The 21,035-nt window shown below is 31.5% G+C and overlaps 1 protein-coding gene across 2 annotated transcripts in view; it reads right to left on the reverse strand.

Moving 5' to 3' along the window:
* The window catches only part of tty (tweety), a 35,531-nt gene extending 14,519 nt beyond the window's left edge, over positions 1–21,012 (reverse strand). For both annotated transcript variants that reach the window (XM_015982414.2, XM_964110.5), the window contains exons 1-4: positions 20,902–21,012; positions 14,414–14,614; positions 4,692–5,261; positions 569–1,140 (exon numbers count right to left, since the gene is read on the reverse strand). In XM_015982414.2, coding sequence (XP_015837900.1) covers positions 569–1,140; positions 4,692–5,261; positions 14,414–14,548 — 1,277 coding nt within the window. In that variant the 5' untranslated portion in view covers positions 14,549–14,614; positions 20,902–21,012. The remainder of the gene's footprint in view (positions 1–568; positions 1,141–4,691; positions 5,262–14,413; positions 14,615–20,901) is intronic.
* Positions 21,013–21,035: the final 23 nt, after the last annotated feature.

Below are 21,035 nucleotides of genomic sequence, written 5' to 3' on the forward strand. Positions count from 1 at the left end.
ATTAATTTTTTGTAAAATGCTTTGCATCGACCTTAGTTTTGGAATGAAACATTATATAAATAGACGTCATAATTTTGGACATTCGTCAATGATTATTATTATTGAGACAGTTACTGGTTTTAAAAAAAATCTTGTTACTCCAAAACCAAATCCGATACCAAAAATTTTGATTATAAAAAATTATGAGCCGTTTCGTCCAAATGATTATTGTAGTTTCTGAGAACGATCAAATCTTAGAATTTTTTAATTTAATTTAATTTAATTTCATAGGTGATTTGATGAACAACCAATTCTGAATAGTGTGTATAACAAAAATATTATGTTTTAAAATGTGTTAAACTGTTAAAAGACAAATACTTTACTACAATAATAAAACAAAAGAAATAACATCAAAACTTGTGCTTTTGACAGCAAATTACTTGATTGTGCTTAATTTTAGACTTTGGCAGTTTGGCGCCCTCTAACTTTAATCGGTGTAACTTGACGAGGCAACCTAGATTAACTGCTTATTTTATACCCTTTTGTCCCCATTTTTTCGAATAATTTTGGCTCTTCTTTCCATACTCACCTCTTTCTTATATAAATCCACGTGTGCGAGTCCACCCACACCAGCGCCGTCAGCAGCAATCCGGCCAAAACCGCCGACACCAGCATCATCGTGAGCCCCAACAGCCCCACATTACACAACGCCCTCGCCCCTCTCAAATAATGCGCATGCAGTGCCCTACAATCCACCGATGTCGTTAAAATCGTAACGGACGTATCGGCCGAGTTTACTTCATTCTTCAACGATGAAAATTTCGTATCTAATTGCTTTTTCGGGAAGAGATTCAACGCCGGTTGTCTCAAACTATTCAAATTCGAGCGCATGTTTTCAATGGCCGTTTTGGCCTCGCGCAGTCTCTGCGTAAAAGGGTTAGCCCTTGCCCTTTCACAACTCGTATAATATCGTAAGATGTCTTTGGAGAGCTCGGTCGAGGCTTGGTCCTCGACGAACTTATCGGGGGCTATACATAAGTCACCTAATGCTACGCTAGAGGCGAGGTAGACGCTCGCCATTAAATATGACGCTATCACGGCCAAAAGTCCGCACACAGAGAAGGCTATGAGAGCGCAACGGCTGTGGCGGGCCACCCCCACCTACAAAAAAAAAACATCCCTTTTAATTTAATTATTTAATAGCAGGAAACAAAACTATGTGCAAAAACTAAAAACATTTTGTTCATGACTAGTTTTAACGTATTATTTTAATTGTATTAAAGTTTTCTTTGTACACCATTAAATTTTTATTATAATTACCCAAACCGAGGACCCTTCAAGCTTATTGTATGATTTACTGCAGACAGACTGTAGTCTTCAACGAACCAATTGGTATCGCTTATTTTAAACACCATTATCTGTTGTAAAACTTTATGGTGCACAAAGAAAACAATGCTACAATACCAATGTCGACATACATATTCGCACATTTTTGTACGTTTTTCGACCAATACTCATACAGGTTGGCCTAGCCCAGCTTACGTCTTCTGTAGCTCAAAGTTGGACTTCTGATGTTTTATAGACTTATTTACACCCAGGAAAATATTATGCGTTACTTTAAACTCATGGCTCAGCTTTCGGAACTACAAAAATTGGCCCCAAGTTTGAAATTTTAAATAGTAACCACACATTTTTATTGCATATTTGAATTCACCTTCTCAAGCTGTGTAAAATTTACCTAAGTTGTTGGTACTTATCTGTCATAGTTTTTGACACATGGCAATTTTTTTTGTTAAAATTTTCATTTGCAGAGGTTTATTTAAAATATCACAGCCCTTAAACTCTTTGCGATAAATGAATATTTTTTTTGTATTTGATAACCGAAAGTTCAAAGAGTCTTCTAGAGTTTTTAAAATTTTCTACTGTCAAAATTCATGGCTACTATGATTTTTTCAAAATGGTTATCAAAAAACTGCTATAACTCAGTTTTTTCAAATGGAAAGACCCTATTTTCTTAACAGCAATCGATAGAACATCGATATTTATGGTGACTTCTTTTATCAATACGTCCTATACCTATCTCTTTCAGTTTTTGAAAAAATCACAAAAAACGGATTTTACTTATAATTTTCATAGTTACTCAAGTAGACCTTGATTTAAATGGTCAACAATTGTCAAACCTTAATATTTTATTTAGTTTTTAGCTGGTTCATTATCGAATAAGCAGTAAAACAATAACATTTAATTATGGTTTATTATAACTTAGTGAATTATGTAAAGTAACTCAGTCAGTCTGCCATCGAATTTTGAATTTCTTCAATGAAAATGGTGAACAAATCGAACATTCTTTTTAATTTGTAGCACAATTTTATCGTATTTTTCGAAAGTTTACTTGATAAAAATGGGAATAATAAGTTAAAATTCTGTTTTTTGCGATTATTTCAAAAAATGTAAGAGATGGATATAGAAGATGTTAATAAAAGTTTACATAAAAATTGATGTTCTTTTGATTGCCATTGAAAAAACAAGGTCGTTCTGATTTTGGTGTAGATTACTTTATAAAAATGATCGTTTCAAATCAGTCAGATCAATTCAAATCCGAATCAGAATTCTCTCTCTTAAGCTCAATTTTCTTATTCAAGAATTTTTAAATTTGCTATTTGTTAGTAGTATAAAACTACGCATTTTATTTTGATATTTATCAGAATATTTATGATATTTATCAAACAATATTATATCTGCCAACTCTGTTTGCAAAACAAAGTTCTGTCTTTACAAATTCACTCTTCATCTTATACTGAAGCAAAAAAAAATAAAAATGAAAAACAAGTCCATAACAAGTCAATCTTATTTGTAAATAATACTTTTTAACAGCAGAGCAACATTAGTGACGTCATTTTAGAGTGCGGTATTTCTGTGAGACTTATCCTCAGCAAAAAATTTCTAGAATCTAACGTTAATTAAAGTTATAAGTATTTATTTTTGTTGTATGATAAATTTTTTATTGGATTTTCTAAAATAATTATGATATATAATAAATTATGTTCAAATAATCACACAGAATTCAAAATTTAATTTGGTATTAAATACTTTATATTTTTCAGTACGTGAATTTTTTCAGAATTTTTCTACTTAAAATTAAAATCAATTAATTGGTGAAATAATTAATTAATTAACATTAAGTCGTTGCAAAAAATTATTAATTCTTTTATCATTTTAGAACAAGCGATGCTTATTATAAATACGAAGAATACAATTTGAAGAATTTGAACTAATAGCGTAATGTCGTGTCCATTCAAGTAAAAATGATGTAAATCATTTATTACTCTTAAAAACATATGAAATTATAATTAGAGTAGCTAGTTTTTTTCTCTGATAAATTAGAGTGCAAACTGAGGGAAAAAATGTACTCTAATTAAATATTACCTTCCGAAACTTTATTATTTAACTCTTCACCTTAATTAATTATGATAATCAGCGTTTTAATACAAGTTGAGAAACTAATAAACCCTTTTCTAATTATAAATTCAAATGATGACATGGTATTTCAACAAAATTATAAATCGCTAAATACAAAATAAAAATTAAACTAAAAAAGTTTGTTTTCTCAGAATGTATCGAATGTGATATTCCTTGTTTCTCCTGTACTCTTCAAATGTTATTATGTGTAAAAAAAATCTATGTAAAATATGTCATTAGCCCAAAAATTTTTTAATTAATTAAAAATTAAAATAAAAGTAATTTTGGAGCTAGCAACAATTTTATAAGAATTTTTTGCTCAAAACATCATTTAAGCATCGTTATTTTATAAAAAAATTCAGCTACTAAATAATATTTTCATATTTTTTGATTCAATGGATATTAATATAGGGTAGAGAAATTCAAAAAAAAATTGTCATGCATAGAGAAAAAATAAAGTATTTAATAACAGACGCTGGTTTTTGTGCACCTACCTATTGGTTTTTAAGATAGGGTAAAAATACTTTTAGTAGCATGTAAAAGAATTGGGCAAGATTTAATTTTCACCTGTTTATTCAATTATTATTATTGATTATTATTTAAAGACATGAAAACCTATTTAGGTAAATAAATAAAGACGTTTTTTTTAATAGAAACATTGATACTACACTTACATATCACTTTTTATAAGAAAATAAAATTACAAATTAATTAAATAAAATGAAAAAATATTCCGAATTAGTGCGAGTTACACACAAAATTAAGGCTTTATTATTTTTGTTCATACTTTATTTTATAACATGAAGTTTTTTATAGGTTTTTTTAACCATTAGCATAAAAACATTTAACATGAAACCTAAACACAAAAGTATACAGAATAAAGTAAAGCCAGAATAGAAAGCCCTTTGTGTAAAATTATAAATAACTTTTTGACTTTGTTACTTTCTTTTTTGTGAATTTTACTTACTAGAAAAAAAAAGAGAGACTACTGTCAAAAACAGAAAACAAAATCGTCGGTTACCATTAAAAAAAAATTAAATGACTACTCAGAAACTGATTTAAAAAAATAAATTCGACCTTTTCGATGATTTTTGTCTGAAAAATGATCCTGAACAAAGATATAAATTTTGTACATTACTTTTGGTCCAGTATATAAAAATTTTCAGTTTAAGGACGTATTTTAATTTTTTTTTTCAAAAATCCATTGATTTGATGCACTGTGGCTAAATTACACTCGTAATTGAATTACTTACCAATAATATCACACACAAAATGAGTAAAACGCTCAAGACGGCCATGGTCAGAGGCCACCTGATCGCCTCCACCTTCTCGCCAACTACGATCTTCGGCATGAGATTCATCCCTAGCAAGGGCTGTCGTATATCTTGGGCGGCGTTGGCCGCCATAGTGTTATTGCCCATTGTTTTTTCCAAATAGTTCAAAGCCGGCTTGAACATGCTCATGTTGCTCACCGGCTCGTCGAAGATGTCACGCATATTGACTAATTGAGCTTCGACTTGGACACGAAGTTGGCGTTCGATGGCTTCGGTCTGGTTTCGAATTTTCGCAACGAGAATATCCACTTGGCGGCCTTCTTCGAGGAGGCGGACGACGCCGTTGTGGAGGTCGTCGTTGCCGTAGAGGCCGAGACCGATGGCGGCGCAACAGAGCACCGAGACGATGGCGAGGGAGACTTTCAAAGCGGATATGGAACGGGAGGGTCGCGGTTTGCGGTCGCAGCATCGTGTGAGGAGGTAGATGAGGAGCACTAGGAGGGTGAGGATGAGCCAGGCGGCTGGGAGGGAGCCCAAGATGCCCAAACTCTGCAAATAATTGCAAAAATTGAGAAATCGAGAAAATTTATTGAGGACATCAAATACAAAAATAAACAAAGTTTTAAAAAAAACCGACACACAACATATAAACTGAAGTTTATATTCTCACCTGAGGATGACCACTTTGTGGTTGAAACGCGTAGTGTTTTCTAAATAAAGGTTTGGTGTGTCGGGTTTTTTTAAAACTTTGTTTATTTTAGTTTCCACGCCAAGGAAATCCAACAAGAAGTAGACATCAAATGAAACAAAAAAAAAATACAGACACTAAAATTTAACCGTAGCCCGGAACTATTTTAACACTTTTTCCTCCTTCTATTTTTAGAATTATTATATGATTATTATAAATCTAATATTTCTGAGCCAAAATCAAAATATAATAACAAAAATATTTATGTTCACATAAACTTTTCTTCTAAAAAAAGTTGCATATTAATAGCATTTTTCTTAGTAGTCTTTACCTTTTGACGATCTTTTGTCTATTTCTATAACCTAGATGGTTATACAATCTGAACGAAAAGTAAAGCACAAAATTTAAAGGAACACAAACAATCAAATTCAAAGTTTTCTAACGTGGACACGTAACTTTTTTTCAGTATAGAGTAATTTGTAAAAAAAATGTCAAGAAAATAAAGAAAAATTCAAAAAAAAAAGAAAATAAAATATAAAAGTTATTGAGAGTATTACAGCTTTATCTTTTCATTCTTGCTTTATTTTCTAACAGGTGTTTGTTTTTTGTTTATTTTTTTGTATCACACTAAGTGTTTTCATGCTAATTATACAGGATGAGTCAGTAGTGAGTTATTTCTGACATGTTCTAAGATGCAACCAAAAATACTAATTGCACGTACCACTTGGAGTTTAATTCTTAAAATAATTGAATCAACATTATTTTTTTATCTTTTAAATAATAAAGGTCCATAATAAAATTTTAACAAAACTGTTAAAACAAACTTAACTATTGTCGGGGGTATTACCCGAACAATCTAATCGTGGATTAATTTTGAATTTTTTTAATGATTACCAATCTGGTCTGCTGGCATCAAGATTACTGGTTGCATATTAACAAAAAACAGAAATAAGACGCTATTGACTCACCTTGTACAAAAAAAATATGAAGAACAATTGCCGCTTATCAAATTAGTCAAGAACAAAAAGTCAATATTTTTTAAATTTTATTTTTGATATTTTTTTTCTTATTACAAGAAAAATAAAGATATGTACTATCTAAAACAGTGAACAAACATGTTCGTCGTCATTAAAACAACTGAGAATGACGTCACAGCTCAAAAACAAATGACATCATAAATCACTGTGATGTCAAAATGTGACAATTAAAAATATTAAATCAACCTTTTTTGATGTCTGATTTTTATTTTAATGACTAATAACTAGGATATGAATGTTGTGCGTTACTTTTGGTTCAGTCTAGATATCCTGATGAAACCTTTCTTCGCGTTTATCGATACTGTGCTAAGATTTTCGATAAAAAGATCTAATTAAAAGAGTCAAAAAAAAAACGAAATTTTAAAGAACATGACGCATATTTCAAATAAAAGAGTTCTCGAATGATTTCCTAATAGTTCTGAGCATTTTTATCTTCCCATTCATTGAAATCGTCTTTATTTGTACAGAGATACGATTCAAATGGATTTAAGTAGAATAAATGGCATAAGCAAACACAAGAAATATAATATTCTCAGAAATTGGAAAAATCATTAAAAGAAAAAGTTTTTTGCATCAATTTTTCCCATCTCGAAACGATTTTTTTTCGGTGGGTTCATACTTCATGAGGGCCCTTATTAAGTAATTCCATCAACATATTTTTCGAGTTGTAGACTTTTTTAATTTAAAGTGCCTACAAGTTAAATAAACAATAAACGATCTATTTTACTTAACTTCAGTATACGACTTATTAATAAAAGCCGAAGTAGAATCATATTCAGAAATGTAAAAATTGGAACCATTTCGGAACGCAAGAAGATGCCCAAACACTACAATTGAGAAATCTATAATTGAGAAATAGAAGATCTTAACTAAATACATATAAAATTATTTCGCAACAAAAGAGTCAATTTTCAGTCTATTTTGTATATGGGAAATAGCAGTTAGTTCCAAAGTATATATTCTTTCTTAAGACATCACTTTTAAACAGTACAAAAATCCTAAATCAGTACAAATTTTTCAATCTCCATTGTATATTAAACACAGAGTTTGTTATTGAGTTGAACTGCCAATTTAATTATTGTTTTGTAAAACGTTTTTTGTGTTTTTTTTTTCGTTATTAAAAATGCTCTCTACTCGTAGGAAAGCAGTTTTAACTATTTGTTTTCACTGAGTTATGTTATAAAACTTGTAAATAAAAAAAATGCAAATATTTTTTGTAAATAATCACTTTTTTACTTATAATTTTATAAAATTTCTCTGGGCTTATCATAACCAAAACAGTGGAACCTCGATTATCCGGCCCTTTTATGGGCACAGCCTAGTCCAATAAGCCAAAAATATGGACAATCGAAATAATAACTATTTCAGCTAATAGCTAATATAATTTGTAGTTTCAATGGAAGATCTAATCATTAATAACTATTTTACAATTTTGTCAATCTTATTTAAAAAAAATCATTCGGTAAAATGCGACATTGGCGTTTTTATAGTTTTGAAACACCCAATATAAAACTGGAAATAATGAATTCTAAGACATTGATATACAAGTGTATTTATGGAAAACTTTAATAAAAGCCTGATTTTATTGTCTATCAAATTTGAATGCAATCTTTATTTATGACCTAATTTATTTGGAGCTTCGAATAATAACGACTTTATCGTTTGTTTCTTCAAATTTTTGGTTAAGAGTTTTCGATGAATACTAGTTTTTGAGATTATTAAAACTAGCTTTTATATTTTCTTTTATGTCAACAAATTAAAGAAACCTGCTTTCATACTTCATTAAACACGGATAATCGAGGTCCTACTGTATTTTTAAGAAAAAAAATTTTTTTTAAAACGAGTCCTTATCTCGTTTCCTGAAAAATTAATAAATCTGAAAATTGTATACATTGGAAATGGACAAAATAAATTTCCAAATTTTATCTACAAAACTCGCTGTAAAAATCGTTTTGACTCATTCGGAATTTGATAAGTGTTAAGATTTTATTGTCTTTAAACCCAAAACCGCAAACCAGAACGACTCAGAGTTTACGCTACGTTATAGATAATTAAAAGCAAACGCCGAGGTTTTTTGACTTTTGTGTGCATCTTATAACATTTTAATTAGTATTATAATGAAAACAAGGTTAAATTAGGTAATCAAATTAGGTAATGGTGTGAGTAATTTAATAAGAAACAATGTTCAGGTTGTGATTTTTTGTGATATGACACATTGCCTTTATGTTAAGCGATTTTTAAGCATTTTTGCAATGTTTTGACCAATTTGTCAATAAAAGTGTTGGTGCAATCACGTTACAATTCCTATTTTTATTAAAAAATATTTTCATTCGAATTTCAAAATAATAATTTTTATCCATTCACAAGTCTTGTAGGATATGTTAACCCTCATAACTTATTTAATTTTGAAAATTCAATTACTTAAACAAAATTAAAGCCGAGATTAAAAAAACTTCTTTAGATTATTAGATATTTATAAAAAAATATATATTTTTTTACTTTGAACCCGTTTTGGGCTTGTAATTTGTAGTTTAAATATTTACTAATTGTCTTATTGGGCATAACTGCTGACAAAACATTGATGGAATCGATTCTTTGCCAGACCAGAACGTGCCGAAAGCGTGGAATCTGCGGTAATATTAGATGAGATGGCGATTCCCAACTAGAGCAAATAGATTTATCCAAAAAGTCTGGAAGAAATAATAAAAATGCGAGCCGCACGTCTCGTTTCACCGTTTTCCATTTTTTTTTTTTTACTCGAAATGAAAATCCGTCTGAAATAATCACAATTCAGTGCCTGCCTCCGGCCTAACCATTTCCTTGAGCAGGAAGATGCGAGAGGGTCCAATTGTTTGTTTCCTGTGCAGCTGTTCTGCATTCAGATTATCTACCGTCCAAACATAGCCTCGTCAATCTCTACAATTCAACGTCCTGTCGTGTCGCGATTTAATTACTCACATAAAGACGAAAAAACTCAAAGCTTTGTTTTCCTAACTGCATAAACAAACAGTTTTAAAAGGTTTAAAAGATTGATGGCTCGGTTTTAAGACGCCATAAATTCCGGATCGATATTTACGAAATTTACTCAAAATTAATGCAAGTGTGCCACTAATGGTGGTTTGGTGCAGTTAATAGCACCATGAAACGAGATATTTCACGGTGATGGGCAATTGTCTCATGCATGACCTGTCGCCGCTTGCGATTTTAGTTGCGGAAGGTTGGCGTTACGAGGTTTTTTCTTCAATTGATTCGAATTTAATACAGGGGTGAAAGGCTGTAATTTAAGAACACGGCTTAATGGCAACACTTGATACCGTTTTGTAATAAATGCGATAAGTAACTAATATTTCATGAAACAATTACTTTTTTGGCCTCGACTACGGATATCTAAAGGTTAGGATACAAAACGACGTACAAAGAAAACGGTCCCGGCCTCCATAGTTGCGTTAATTCCACCAGAGAGCGCAGTGTAAGTCTTCAGAGCAATGAATTTGAAAAAATGGTTGTATTTGTATAACGGTTAACATATAACAACCAAAAAAATACAGGCAGATAGGAAACTAAATTCTTAGTATAAGACACAAACGTAATACAAAAATTTTATCGTAAACTATACTTAAAAAAAATTCAAACGTTTACCAATTTGTACTCTGAACCATATTTTTCAAAACGCTGCAAATAATTCTCTGTTGCATATTTGTTAAAACGCTGAAAATACAGATGAAGATACAAAAAAGGTGTAATAAAAAAAGTGGTAGAGAATTTTTATCTTCTACAGTTTAGGTATAAATTAACTTTCGATTATTTGACCACCGGTAAAATGAAACGAATCCGTCGCTTCACCGTCTTTGGGGCCTAAACCAATAACGATAAAAATATGGGCAGTATAAATAAAATGTAGCAAAAGCTTTTACTATAGTTTTGTCTCTTTATCTCTCATAAAATATAAAATACGTCTATCTTTTTCTATTACAAGTAAAAGCATACAAATTTCCTCCGAACATTTTTCTTGTAGCTTTAAATGTATTCGTTAGCGTCTTGAAAAATACGAGACGAAGTGCAAATTTTAAATTTTAAATAATTTTTCTTTCTCTTGTTTCTTATGAAAATTTTAGTCGTCAGTTTTTCTCATTCTATTAAGAATTCAAAGCTCAACATTTCCGCATTCAGAGACCAAGAAAAGATAAGGTACAGTGGAACCTCCATAAGTCAAAGTACCTGTTTCCACAAAAAATCGAGATATCAAAATTTCGAAATATAGAATATATAGAATAATTATAATATTCACAAACTAAATAAAGTCGATTAAATTTACAAAATACAGTAATGTTTGGATAATCCGAACAGAAAGACCCCGTTCCGATTACAGAATTCATAATAAATGATACCAATAAATACAAAATTAAAAATGTATTTCAAACGCCACGGCTTCAGCTTCTTTCTACAAAATGATGAATAATTAAAATAAATCAGTGGTAGTTTGGATTATGGATACCATTTTACTCCGTTGGGACGTTTGTATTATAGGAGAGTTGGATTATCTAAAGATTACTGCACTACATAAACATAAATCTGTAGTGTACGTTACAAGTTTAAGTTGTAAAATAATGTAAAAAGACGAAATTTATAATTACTTGTACAGCTACTCTCTAAGAAATAAAAGTTTCCTTTTTTTCAGTTCACAAAGTTCTTTCTTGGAATAAAATAGTCAAGTCATTTGGCTCCAAATATCAAAAAGAAAGTTAACTACGGTTTACGTTTACGTCTTTTTTTATATTTACTCGATAATCACGTTGATTGAACAATATTTACGAGTATAAAAAGTTGTGTGTATTATGTGGTATATTATGTTGTAGTCTTACGTTTACAATTTAGCGCCTTTATGTGCTTACTGCATTTTTTTCTTACTATTGCCAGGTTTACGTTTACGTGTCCTATTTCTACTTTTTTATAAAAAAATTATCAACTGCTTCATCAGTCTAAAATGCAAATATTTTGCACGAATCAATTCAAAAGCCACCACAGTCGAAAAACACAAAATGGTAAATTAGGTCAAAAAAGGCATTTTCTTCAAGCGTTTTCTCACTTTTTTAATTTGATATTTTAATTTTTCAACAAGTTTCATCAAAAAACGCCAAATTACGATAAGAAGACAATATGTTTTGAAATTTTCCAATCATGTAAAATGATTTTTTAGTCGAAATTCCCGTATTACAAGTAATTCTGAAAAAATTATGTCTAAAAATCTCAATTTCAAAATAAAAAAAAAATTATAAAATATCAATCATTTTCACTCAAAAACTCGAACTTTTTGCCAAATTTAATAATTTTCCAAAAAATATCATCAAATTTGTGTATTCAAAAATAATAAAAAACATCCATCATCAAATTTGCGCCGTTTGTTAAGCGATTTTTGCACAAAAACTATTAAATTTAGTTCACCACATTACCATTTTTTAACTTTTTCAAAGTTCCGTTGCATTTTTCAGAAACCTATTTCGCGAAATTCAAAATTAAAAATACCAAATTGAGTTAAAAAGGCAATTTTTTCCCATTTTCAAACCCTTTATTTATCGTTTTAGCCCAAAACAGAAATGTTTTGCAAAATTTCGTCCAAAATTTCATTTCATTTTTAAGCTAAAAACTCAATAATTTCCCTATTTTTTAAAAAAAAAACGTCCAAAACCACAAGCTTAATGTAGACTTTACAGTCCAGAAACAATAAATTTTTGATTGATTTAACAATGCAAAGACTAATTCGATATATGGGCCCTATTCTACCAACAACTTTGAAACTTTGCACTTTTCAAACACTTATACTTTCCACCAACAACAGTATATTTTGCACACATTGTAAAATATAGTACTTAGTTTGCTTTATCAAAAAGTGCAAAGACGATTAAAAAGATGGGTGAAAACATTAACTTTTTTATGCAAGTTACAAAAACAGGGACAGGGCCCTGGCGGCCAATTTTATATATTATGTTTAAGTTAGAATTTTTTCCTGAATTTAGAATTTTTTGGCCATATACAAGGTGACCAAGGGTAATCGGTCGATAACTTTGCTATTTGCATTATTACTATACCGTTTTCATTATACGATAGATCTAGCAGGTACTTAAAGTCCACAAACAAGGAATATCTTTATTTATACACATGTATACAGGCTGGTGAACCAAATTATATTTTTTTAAATGAAACACCTTAAAAAAAATTGCGTAATTAGATTCTGCGTGAAAAAATAATAGTACTTTGTATAAACTATTATATGTTTATCTCTTTCCGTTTCAAAATTATTCAACTTATAATAAAAAAAAACTTGAAAAATCATTGCAAAATCACCTATTAATATTTTCCATTTACAACAGAAAAACTTAGAATACTTTGTAGTATTAGCAATCTACAACCAAAAGTCGACTGTTTAGTCGACTTTTAATTGAAACAAGCACCCAATGTACAGGGTGTGCCAAAAAGCAAAAAGTTGACCAATTTTTTTTTTCAAAGGGAACATCATGTATTTGTTTACGCGTATCGATAGCAATTTTCATAAGCTTTCTAATAATATGCAGTTTGTATAGAAAATTTGAAATATTTCTAAAGAATTTTAAAAGGTTTTAAAAAATGATTTATTTTCAACTTTTTGCCTTTTGGCACACCCTGTACATATTCTGCATACTTCAACAAAAAGTCGACTATTTGCTAAAACTACTACAATGTATTTTAAGTTTTTTTGCGGCAAATTTGCCAAAAATATTCATAGACGGCTTCGTGGTGATTTTTTATAACAAAAAGTTGAATATAGTGGCGGTCATCAATTTCATTTTGTCATTACCAACACAAAGCTATAAAAAATTATCAAAAACAATGCAAATTTAAACAGCTAAGGGCTATCTAAGGGTGGTATCCTTGAACATTAATTTACATGTGCACTTTGACAACACCGTCAAGTGTCACGAATTTGTCAACCTGACATTGACAGTAAATTATAGACGTCGCCGCATGGTTGTCGAAAGTGTTATCGGTGTTAACCGCAAGTATTTTCCGTTCGTTTATTGTGTTTTGTGATTTCGTTAGGTTTTTGATTCTGCGTTTATTAGTTCTTGTTTTGTGAATCTGTATTTTTTTGTAACAACTCATAATTTAAACACTTCGTAACCTCAAAAAATATTTGATAGTTTGTCACCGCTATGCCCCTGCTATGTAAACGTAGTGACAGAAATGTCAGATGACGCACACGCAAATGGAGCTGAGCGCTACCATAATACCGACACGAACAGAAACAGACTTATTATAATTTAATAATTTAAGACTATGCAAAAATATATAGGGTGTTCCAATAAAAAATATGTAATTTTAGTTCACCACCCTGTATACAATACCCTGTGTATAACAAAAACATTTTTAGTTTGTGGACTTTAAATAGATCTACCAAGTAATAAAAACGGCATGGCAACATTGTAAAAAAATTTGCTAATATTTTGTATTGCTACACCCTTAAAAATATAAGTTTTCTTTCTTCAGCTCTTGTTAGGGAATGAAATAGTCGTCATTTAGCTCTAAATATTTTTTAATTCAAGAAAAAAGTTATGTTACACTCTTACGTTTAGGTCCGTCCTTTAGTGTTTCTAGTTTTTTATATTATATTTTCAAGTTGTTTAAAAAAACGACTTACAGAGATTTTCAGTGGAGGGGACCGGAAATCTGATAGACTTACAGAGTTACCACTGTATTTTATGATAAATGAAGTTCATTAACGCTGAGATACCGCTCTCATTTATCAATTTAGTATTCAAAAATAAACACTTTTTTGGCAAGATTCAAATGAATGCCATTTCGTGATAAAAACAGCAATGAATAATTTTGTACATTCTTTGTGCGTTAGGCATTTTATTAAAGCTCTCAGCTTTAATAAAATAAAAATAAAATAAAAGCTTCACCCTGAAGAATTTTGGTTTCGATGTTTTTTTATAACTTACCTCTAAATAAACTGGCGAATGTGGGTCGAAGGAATTATTGACTTGATGGAATGTAACATTGAGATGAGGTAGCGAGTGCAGCAATCGCGCCAAGAACGGGATGCTGTACGCGTCCTCTCCTGGAGTGACGCCCATGCCAGCACTACGCCACTGCGTTCACGTCACACCATTATCACACGAAACCCGACACACCACGAGCCACTGGAACAAAAAATTACCAATTTTTCTAAAGAATTATTTAAACTGTTTCAATTCGATGCAACAACAACTTGTTGATCGATCACAATTCGCAACAAAACAAGCGTGCATGTTGTTATCAAAAACCAAATTTTATCATTATCAGCGTTTGAACCAACGTCATTTGAGTAAACAGACCGGAAAATGAATCAAAATAACACGGATTTATTTTCGTATATCCTGAGATGAATGGCCGATTCGAGGGATGGGGTTGAGTGTTGCTAATGAGAATCTCTGGGTTTGTGATGGCAGGTTTATTGTGTGAAGGAATGACAAGCTGGAATCGATGATAAGCGACCGGAATTGGATTATCAGAAAGGGTTGACTCACAAAGTTACGCCACTTGGGTTTCCTTGAAAAATTCGCAATCGACTGTTCGATATTAATGGGATTTTAACGGACTTTAGGATATATTTCGTTACATTGAAACCATATTTGTATTTTTTTACTTTATTATTTTATTAGTATTTAAAAATTTCAGTTCAATAGTTCATCGGCATGTTTTAAAGACTTCTCAAAAAATCAGAAATCACTACAAAAATAAAGACAATTTTTTGACAAAGTTTTGCAAAATAAGTAAGTTTCTCGCTGACCAACAAAATTAATCTAACGAAAAGGCCAATATAGTGTCATTGTTGATCTCCGTTAATTATTTGCGATTGATTTGCATCTTTTAGTTAATTTGTGAAAATAAGAGAATTTTTGACTGAAAAACTTGCTACAACGCTCTGAAAAGGTGAAGGTAATGTAATCTCGACCTTCATTCATAATTATTTTATTTGTAATTTTACTTAGTTTGACTACAATTTTGCAAGACAGTGAGTTTTTAAACCTAAACTGTGCTTAAACATTTTTTTGACAATTTCGCAAAAAACTTTTTCACTTACGAAATATGAAAATAACGTCATTTTCAAGTCAACATTTTTAACATTTTTAGAGGAAATTTTCGAAAACACAACTGAGTTTTTAAAGCTCAAAAAATCATGTTACTAGAAGTAAAAGTGGTTCTTTGTATGGTAAAGCTGAACATGTATTTTGCCAAACGTAGTGAGGCAAATAATTCAGCTACCATTTACTACATAATATAGCCGAGTTTAGTCATAAAAATTGGCACTTTTGTGATGTTTGGGTATAAAGGTAATTTTCGATTTAATTAAATGATATATGGTTAAAATTAAATATCTTACTGATGAGGTGGATTAAAAAACTTTAGATAGGTCCACAAAAAGAACATCAATTGCAATGTAATTTGGTCAAATAAATACAGGGTGTTAGGAAATGGCTTAGCAATATTTCGTATGTGAATTTTCATGATCAGACGAGTTAAAAACCCTTATATCATTTTTCCAAAAAGTGCGTACTTTCTTCAGAAATTTTTATTAACCCGCCTGTTGAGAGACACTGTGTGGCTTATGGTAGTCTATTAGCAGTTAATTTTTTCATTAAGCAAAATGGAGATGGTGGCGTGAGGGCATTTTGAGAATTTTTCAAAATTGCGGCTAACACTTATTATTTCAGAACAATTTTTTGGGGAAACTATGCATTTTTTATTTACATAAATTTTACTTTATCGACTTGTCTTGCTATTTTCTATCTATCTGTACATTTCCCTAATGTAAGTACATATATGAGTTTCAAAAAGGTACAAGTAACGTAATTTTAGACTTTCGGACATAATTTCTCGTTGGAACAAAATTTCGCAGATGAAAGAGATTTCTTGGTGAAAAATACAGAACAAAATCATTGTAAACTGGTCAAAAGTACGTCAATTTCTGTTCAGTTTAGCTATTTTAACAAAATTTCGCTCGCAAAAAGCGATTTTTTTTATTCAAGAACATGACAAATCTTTAAACAAGATCCACAATGCATTCTTAAACCTCCCATTATAATTTTTTAGCCCGTTCAAGCCAATTTATCTAAGCAGAATAAGTGAGTTTTGACTGAAAATGTCCTAAAATCCACAAAACACTCAAAAGTATAATGAATACTATAAAGTTTTCGTTTTTAAAAAGTAACTATCTGAGCAAGATTTTGCAAGAAAAGTACACAAAATATGTCTTTTTCAAATGACTTTCTCGAAAACATTAAAATATTATTTTTCTACTTTTAGAGTTGGAAAAATTACTGGGAAGGGACCATAAATGAAACCAAAAGAAAGTTCTGCAACGTTTTATCTTATTACATAAGACATCATCAGGCTGAAGAACAAGTTATTATATAACATCGACAATTAAAAAAAAATAAAACTTACCAAACAATCTTATAAATACGTTAAACTTGTGAGATTATCAATTATTTTTCTACAATTGACCAAAAAAAACACGTGTTTACGCATTAATCTTAATCAATTTTTTTTTTCATTGATTTGCTTTACACTTTTTTTACTTTGCGTACAGTAATGTCAAAATTTCTAAACTTTTTTGAGCTTGAGTTTTTTGAGCTTTACAATGTATTTTTATCTCGATCTAAAGATCTCAATAAAAAAAAACAACATTTTCAAGCTCAAAAAGTCCTTGCTTTGCGCATTCTATCGAATTTATGCTAAATAAATGATTTAGTTAAAGACGAAAACTTACGTAATTTTGAATACTCATACGTTACTTCTCGTTCTCTATGAGCAAAATTTAAAAAATTGATGATTATTTAGTTTCATTTAGTATGCTTTTAAACATCAAAAAAATGTCATTCAACTAAATAGCTAGATACATGTGTTTCGGGTTTTTTTAGGAAACATATCGAAAAAATGTTAATTTCTAACTCCAAAAAGATGAAAACGATATCATTTTCAACCTCAAATGTAATGCTATTAACATAATGTTATTTTTAATTAGAGAATAAATTTTGGAAACTTTTTTGTTTATTTTGACATTTTTTTGTAGGAAACCAAATTTATTCATAACTAAACCGTTTTTAAACGGTAGAAGGTAAGAAATAACTTGACTTTGCTAAAAAAAATCCAGATTTTCAACAAAAAAACATTCCAAAAAAGTTTTCGACAAAAAAATCTAGAGCACTAACTTTGAGTGCTCATAAAAATACATTGTGCCAAGAAAATTTTGCAACTTTGTGCAGTTGTTCGACCCCCTGTAGAACATCTGTTTCCACTTCTTATATTTTTTACAACTGGTTCATTAGAAGTTTTAAATATGTGTGCAACCCGATTTATATTTTTTACTCGAATTATTCAAATATCCTTTTTTCCCGTTGCACACATGCTAATGCCACAAAAAGGCATGAAAAAAATCCCCAAAACCATCTGTTCAATGCATTCCACTAACGACTTGTTTCAAGCCAGACAAAAGCGTCCTTGTTGACGCTTTAAAACCGAGAGAAAACAGGGATGCTCCATATTAAACCCTCTTAAAAAGTTCAAGACACTTCAAACCCGCATCTCTCCATGAAAAATTAATTGGAAGTTTGTCGGAAAAACACAATTTGATCAAAAATTCAAACTATTGACGCATTTCTTCTTTGTCTCGCTCCAAAGTTCAAAGTGTTAAATTTTGCCTGACAATAAAACACACTGCGATATTATCACCACGTAAAAATATGTCAGCTCGCGTATGTAGTATGTAAATCGCTTGTTTTCATTGGAGTTTCACAACTCCAACAAAAGTTTGCTATCACAAATTTAATTTTCGGAGCTATTTCATCACGTTCGCTTCAGGTAACAATCATTTCTATCGGCTCTTATCGAGTTATACATCGACATTTCAGCCACTACACCGACGAGCTTTCGTGGAGCGAAGAAAAATTAGAAACCTTTTATCACTGTTTTCTGTTTGCACATCAGTTAACTTAATTGGGTTACGCATCCTCTGTTTAATTTCACTTATTTGCGCGATAAATATTGGTTTTAGAAAAAATTACCATGTCACCCAGGCATGTTTAACATTTTTTCCTCCAAAACTACGAGTGAATTAGTTTTTTGTGTGAGGAAAAATCACCGAAGAAAATTGTTTTCTTGCCTCCCTCACTGACTATAAATCCATTTATGGAGTTTTTCTCGCATAATAAGAAACAACTCAAATTCCAACAAACACTTTTTGTTGATTTGAGTGGCAAATAATGACGTTCCACTCACTCAATCATAAAATAAAAAATCTGTTTTCTTGTGCAACGGAAATATCCACTTGAGAATTGGAAAAAGTGCCCCCTGTTTTGACAATGAAACGTCATTTTTTTTGCTTGATCGATGCAACATACAGAGTGTACTAAAACAATTGTAGTTTCCATCGCAACGCCTTAAAACAGCAAGCCATGCACGCACGTCCAAGGCCCCCTCCGACCAACAAAGAAAAAATTCTCCTCGCACGAGGGGTCCTGCGATTAAATAATAGCCGCTTAAGCATTGAAACGACATTGAATTTTCAGCATAGGTCACTTTGATGTTCTTTTCGCAATAGCAAGTGACATACAGGGTGTGTGCGAAGGGACGCAAAGATCCCGGCTAAGGGCGTGGCTCACTAAGCATCGATCTGGGTTTCAACGTAAAGCTTGCACACACCCTCCTCGATGCCACCATTCACGAATATTAAGCCGTTTCAGATAAAATTAACGACGAGATTTGTTTATCCAGTCGGCTGTGACTCAAGACATTGACATTTGGGTTATTGTTGCACGGAGTTGGCCATGCTTTCGCATATTGTCAAATTTTGACGTTTCTATGGCAACAACACTGTCACAACAAATAGGTGTGTCTATTTTTTATAAACGTGGCGACTTGATCGGGGCAAATAAAAATTTTAAATCGACTTCCATTTAGAGAACGACAAAGAAAGCCAAGGAATTTAAATTTAAATCAGTGACTAATAAACGTGTGGAGAAAATTTTAAATTAGTTTTATTATTCGCAAAGAAAACATCTCGTTTTTTCGTTTAATTATTTCCTTTGTTGATTTTCAGAGGAAATTGGGCGTCAAATATGGCAACTTTTTGCAAGCAATAAATACTCAATGACAGATATGTTTATATTTGTGACACACGTAATTGGATTTTCTTTTTCTTTTACACGGAATGACAAAATCGATGATATCAGCGATAATATTGTAATTGTTGAGTAACCAAATTTTTTTTTCATTTGGGCTTGTTTTTCGAGTGTTTCCACTTCATTAGTCCCTCTTATCAAATCAGAACGGAACAAAGAAACACTGAATTTCATCCTCATTCCATTCACATTTCCTCGTCTCATTTTTTTCGCTCTTTCACCATCAAATATGTAAATTCAGACTTAATTAAAACCCCTCCCATTTCCTCGTTCACTCAATGCTCCGATTAATAAATCCTTCCATCAAAAGGAAACTACATCCATCGTTCCGATTGTGGCATCACGAAGGTCAATTATTTGACCCATTAATGGAGGTTGGCCTTTTGAAGCAACAGTTCTCAAGGTACGAGCGATAAGCTCCAGGTGGTCGACCAGATGATCCAAATTTAAGCGTAAGGCTGGGGGAAGCACCGAAATAACCCGGAAGATGACATTAAAAAATCAACTCATTTTTTTGGTAATTGACAAGCTTAGCTTGATCCAATTTATTCCAGCCTTGTTTGATCTTAAAAATAAGTTTCCCCCAAGTTGTAGGAAAATTGATGCGCGGTGATTTGTTACGTTGGCACTAATGCAAAGAAAATTACAGTGTGTAATTGCGACACAAAAACTGATTAAGGCATCAAACGAACGAAGCGAGTGATTATTTCGACATTCGTATCAAAAGATTAAGTTTTGAATAAATGTGAGCGAGACTCCCAATTAAAACATAATCAAGGATAAATGATTAAACTTTGAACTCGTTTACGTTATGTTAACGACTTTACAATAAAAATGTTGGCGCCATTACTGATTTATTTGACAGCAGCACACTGGACGTGAAATTTTGATTTAACCCGGGGCCCAGCCCACGTGACCTCTGATAATCAATCGAAACGTCGTAAATTATCGCATGTGTTGCCCGGTTTGGCGCACACTCCGGCCCTGTGCCCGGTCCGTCCCTGCGTTGGGCCCTCGTAAAATTATTTTATGGATTCGCGTGCGTGCAACAAAACAACTCGTAAAATCAATAAATTACAATAAAAAGGCCGGCTCTGGCCCACAACCCCGTTTTTATGTTTTACTTGTCTTGCAGGTTTTGAGTCATGGATGAATCACAGGGGGCTGTTCGCGGTTTGAATAAATGAAAGCCGGCCGACTGAACGCGTTCAAATCGGGTTAATTATGCGAGGAGTCAATTCAATTAGTTAATTTAAGTTAATTACCTTAAGGTATGGTATTAATCCACTCAAATCCAGCCGTAACAACATGCACCCACTCACTTCTGCTTCTCACAACAGACTGGAGTTTTTTGAGGGATAGAGGGCGCTCGAGCGGGACGAGCGCCCGGAATGCAGGC

The sequence above is a fragment of the Tribolium castaneum genome, chromosome 6 (assembly GCF_031307605.1).
Source record: "Tribolium castaneum strain GA2 chromosome 6, icTriCast1.1, whole genome shotgun sequence".
In the NCBI taxonomy this organism is placed as follows: domain Eukaryota; kingdom Metazoa; phylum Arthropoda; class Insecta; order Coleoptera; family Tenebrionidae; genus Tribolium; species Tribolium castaneum.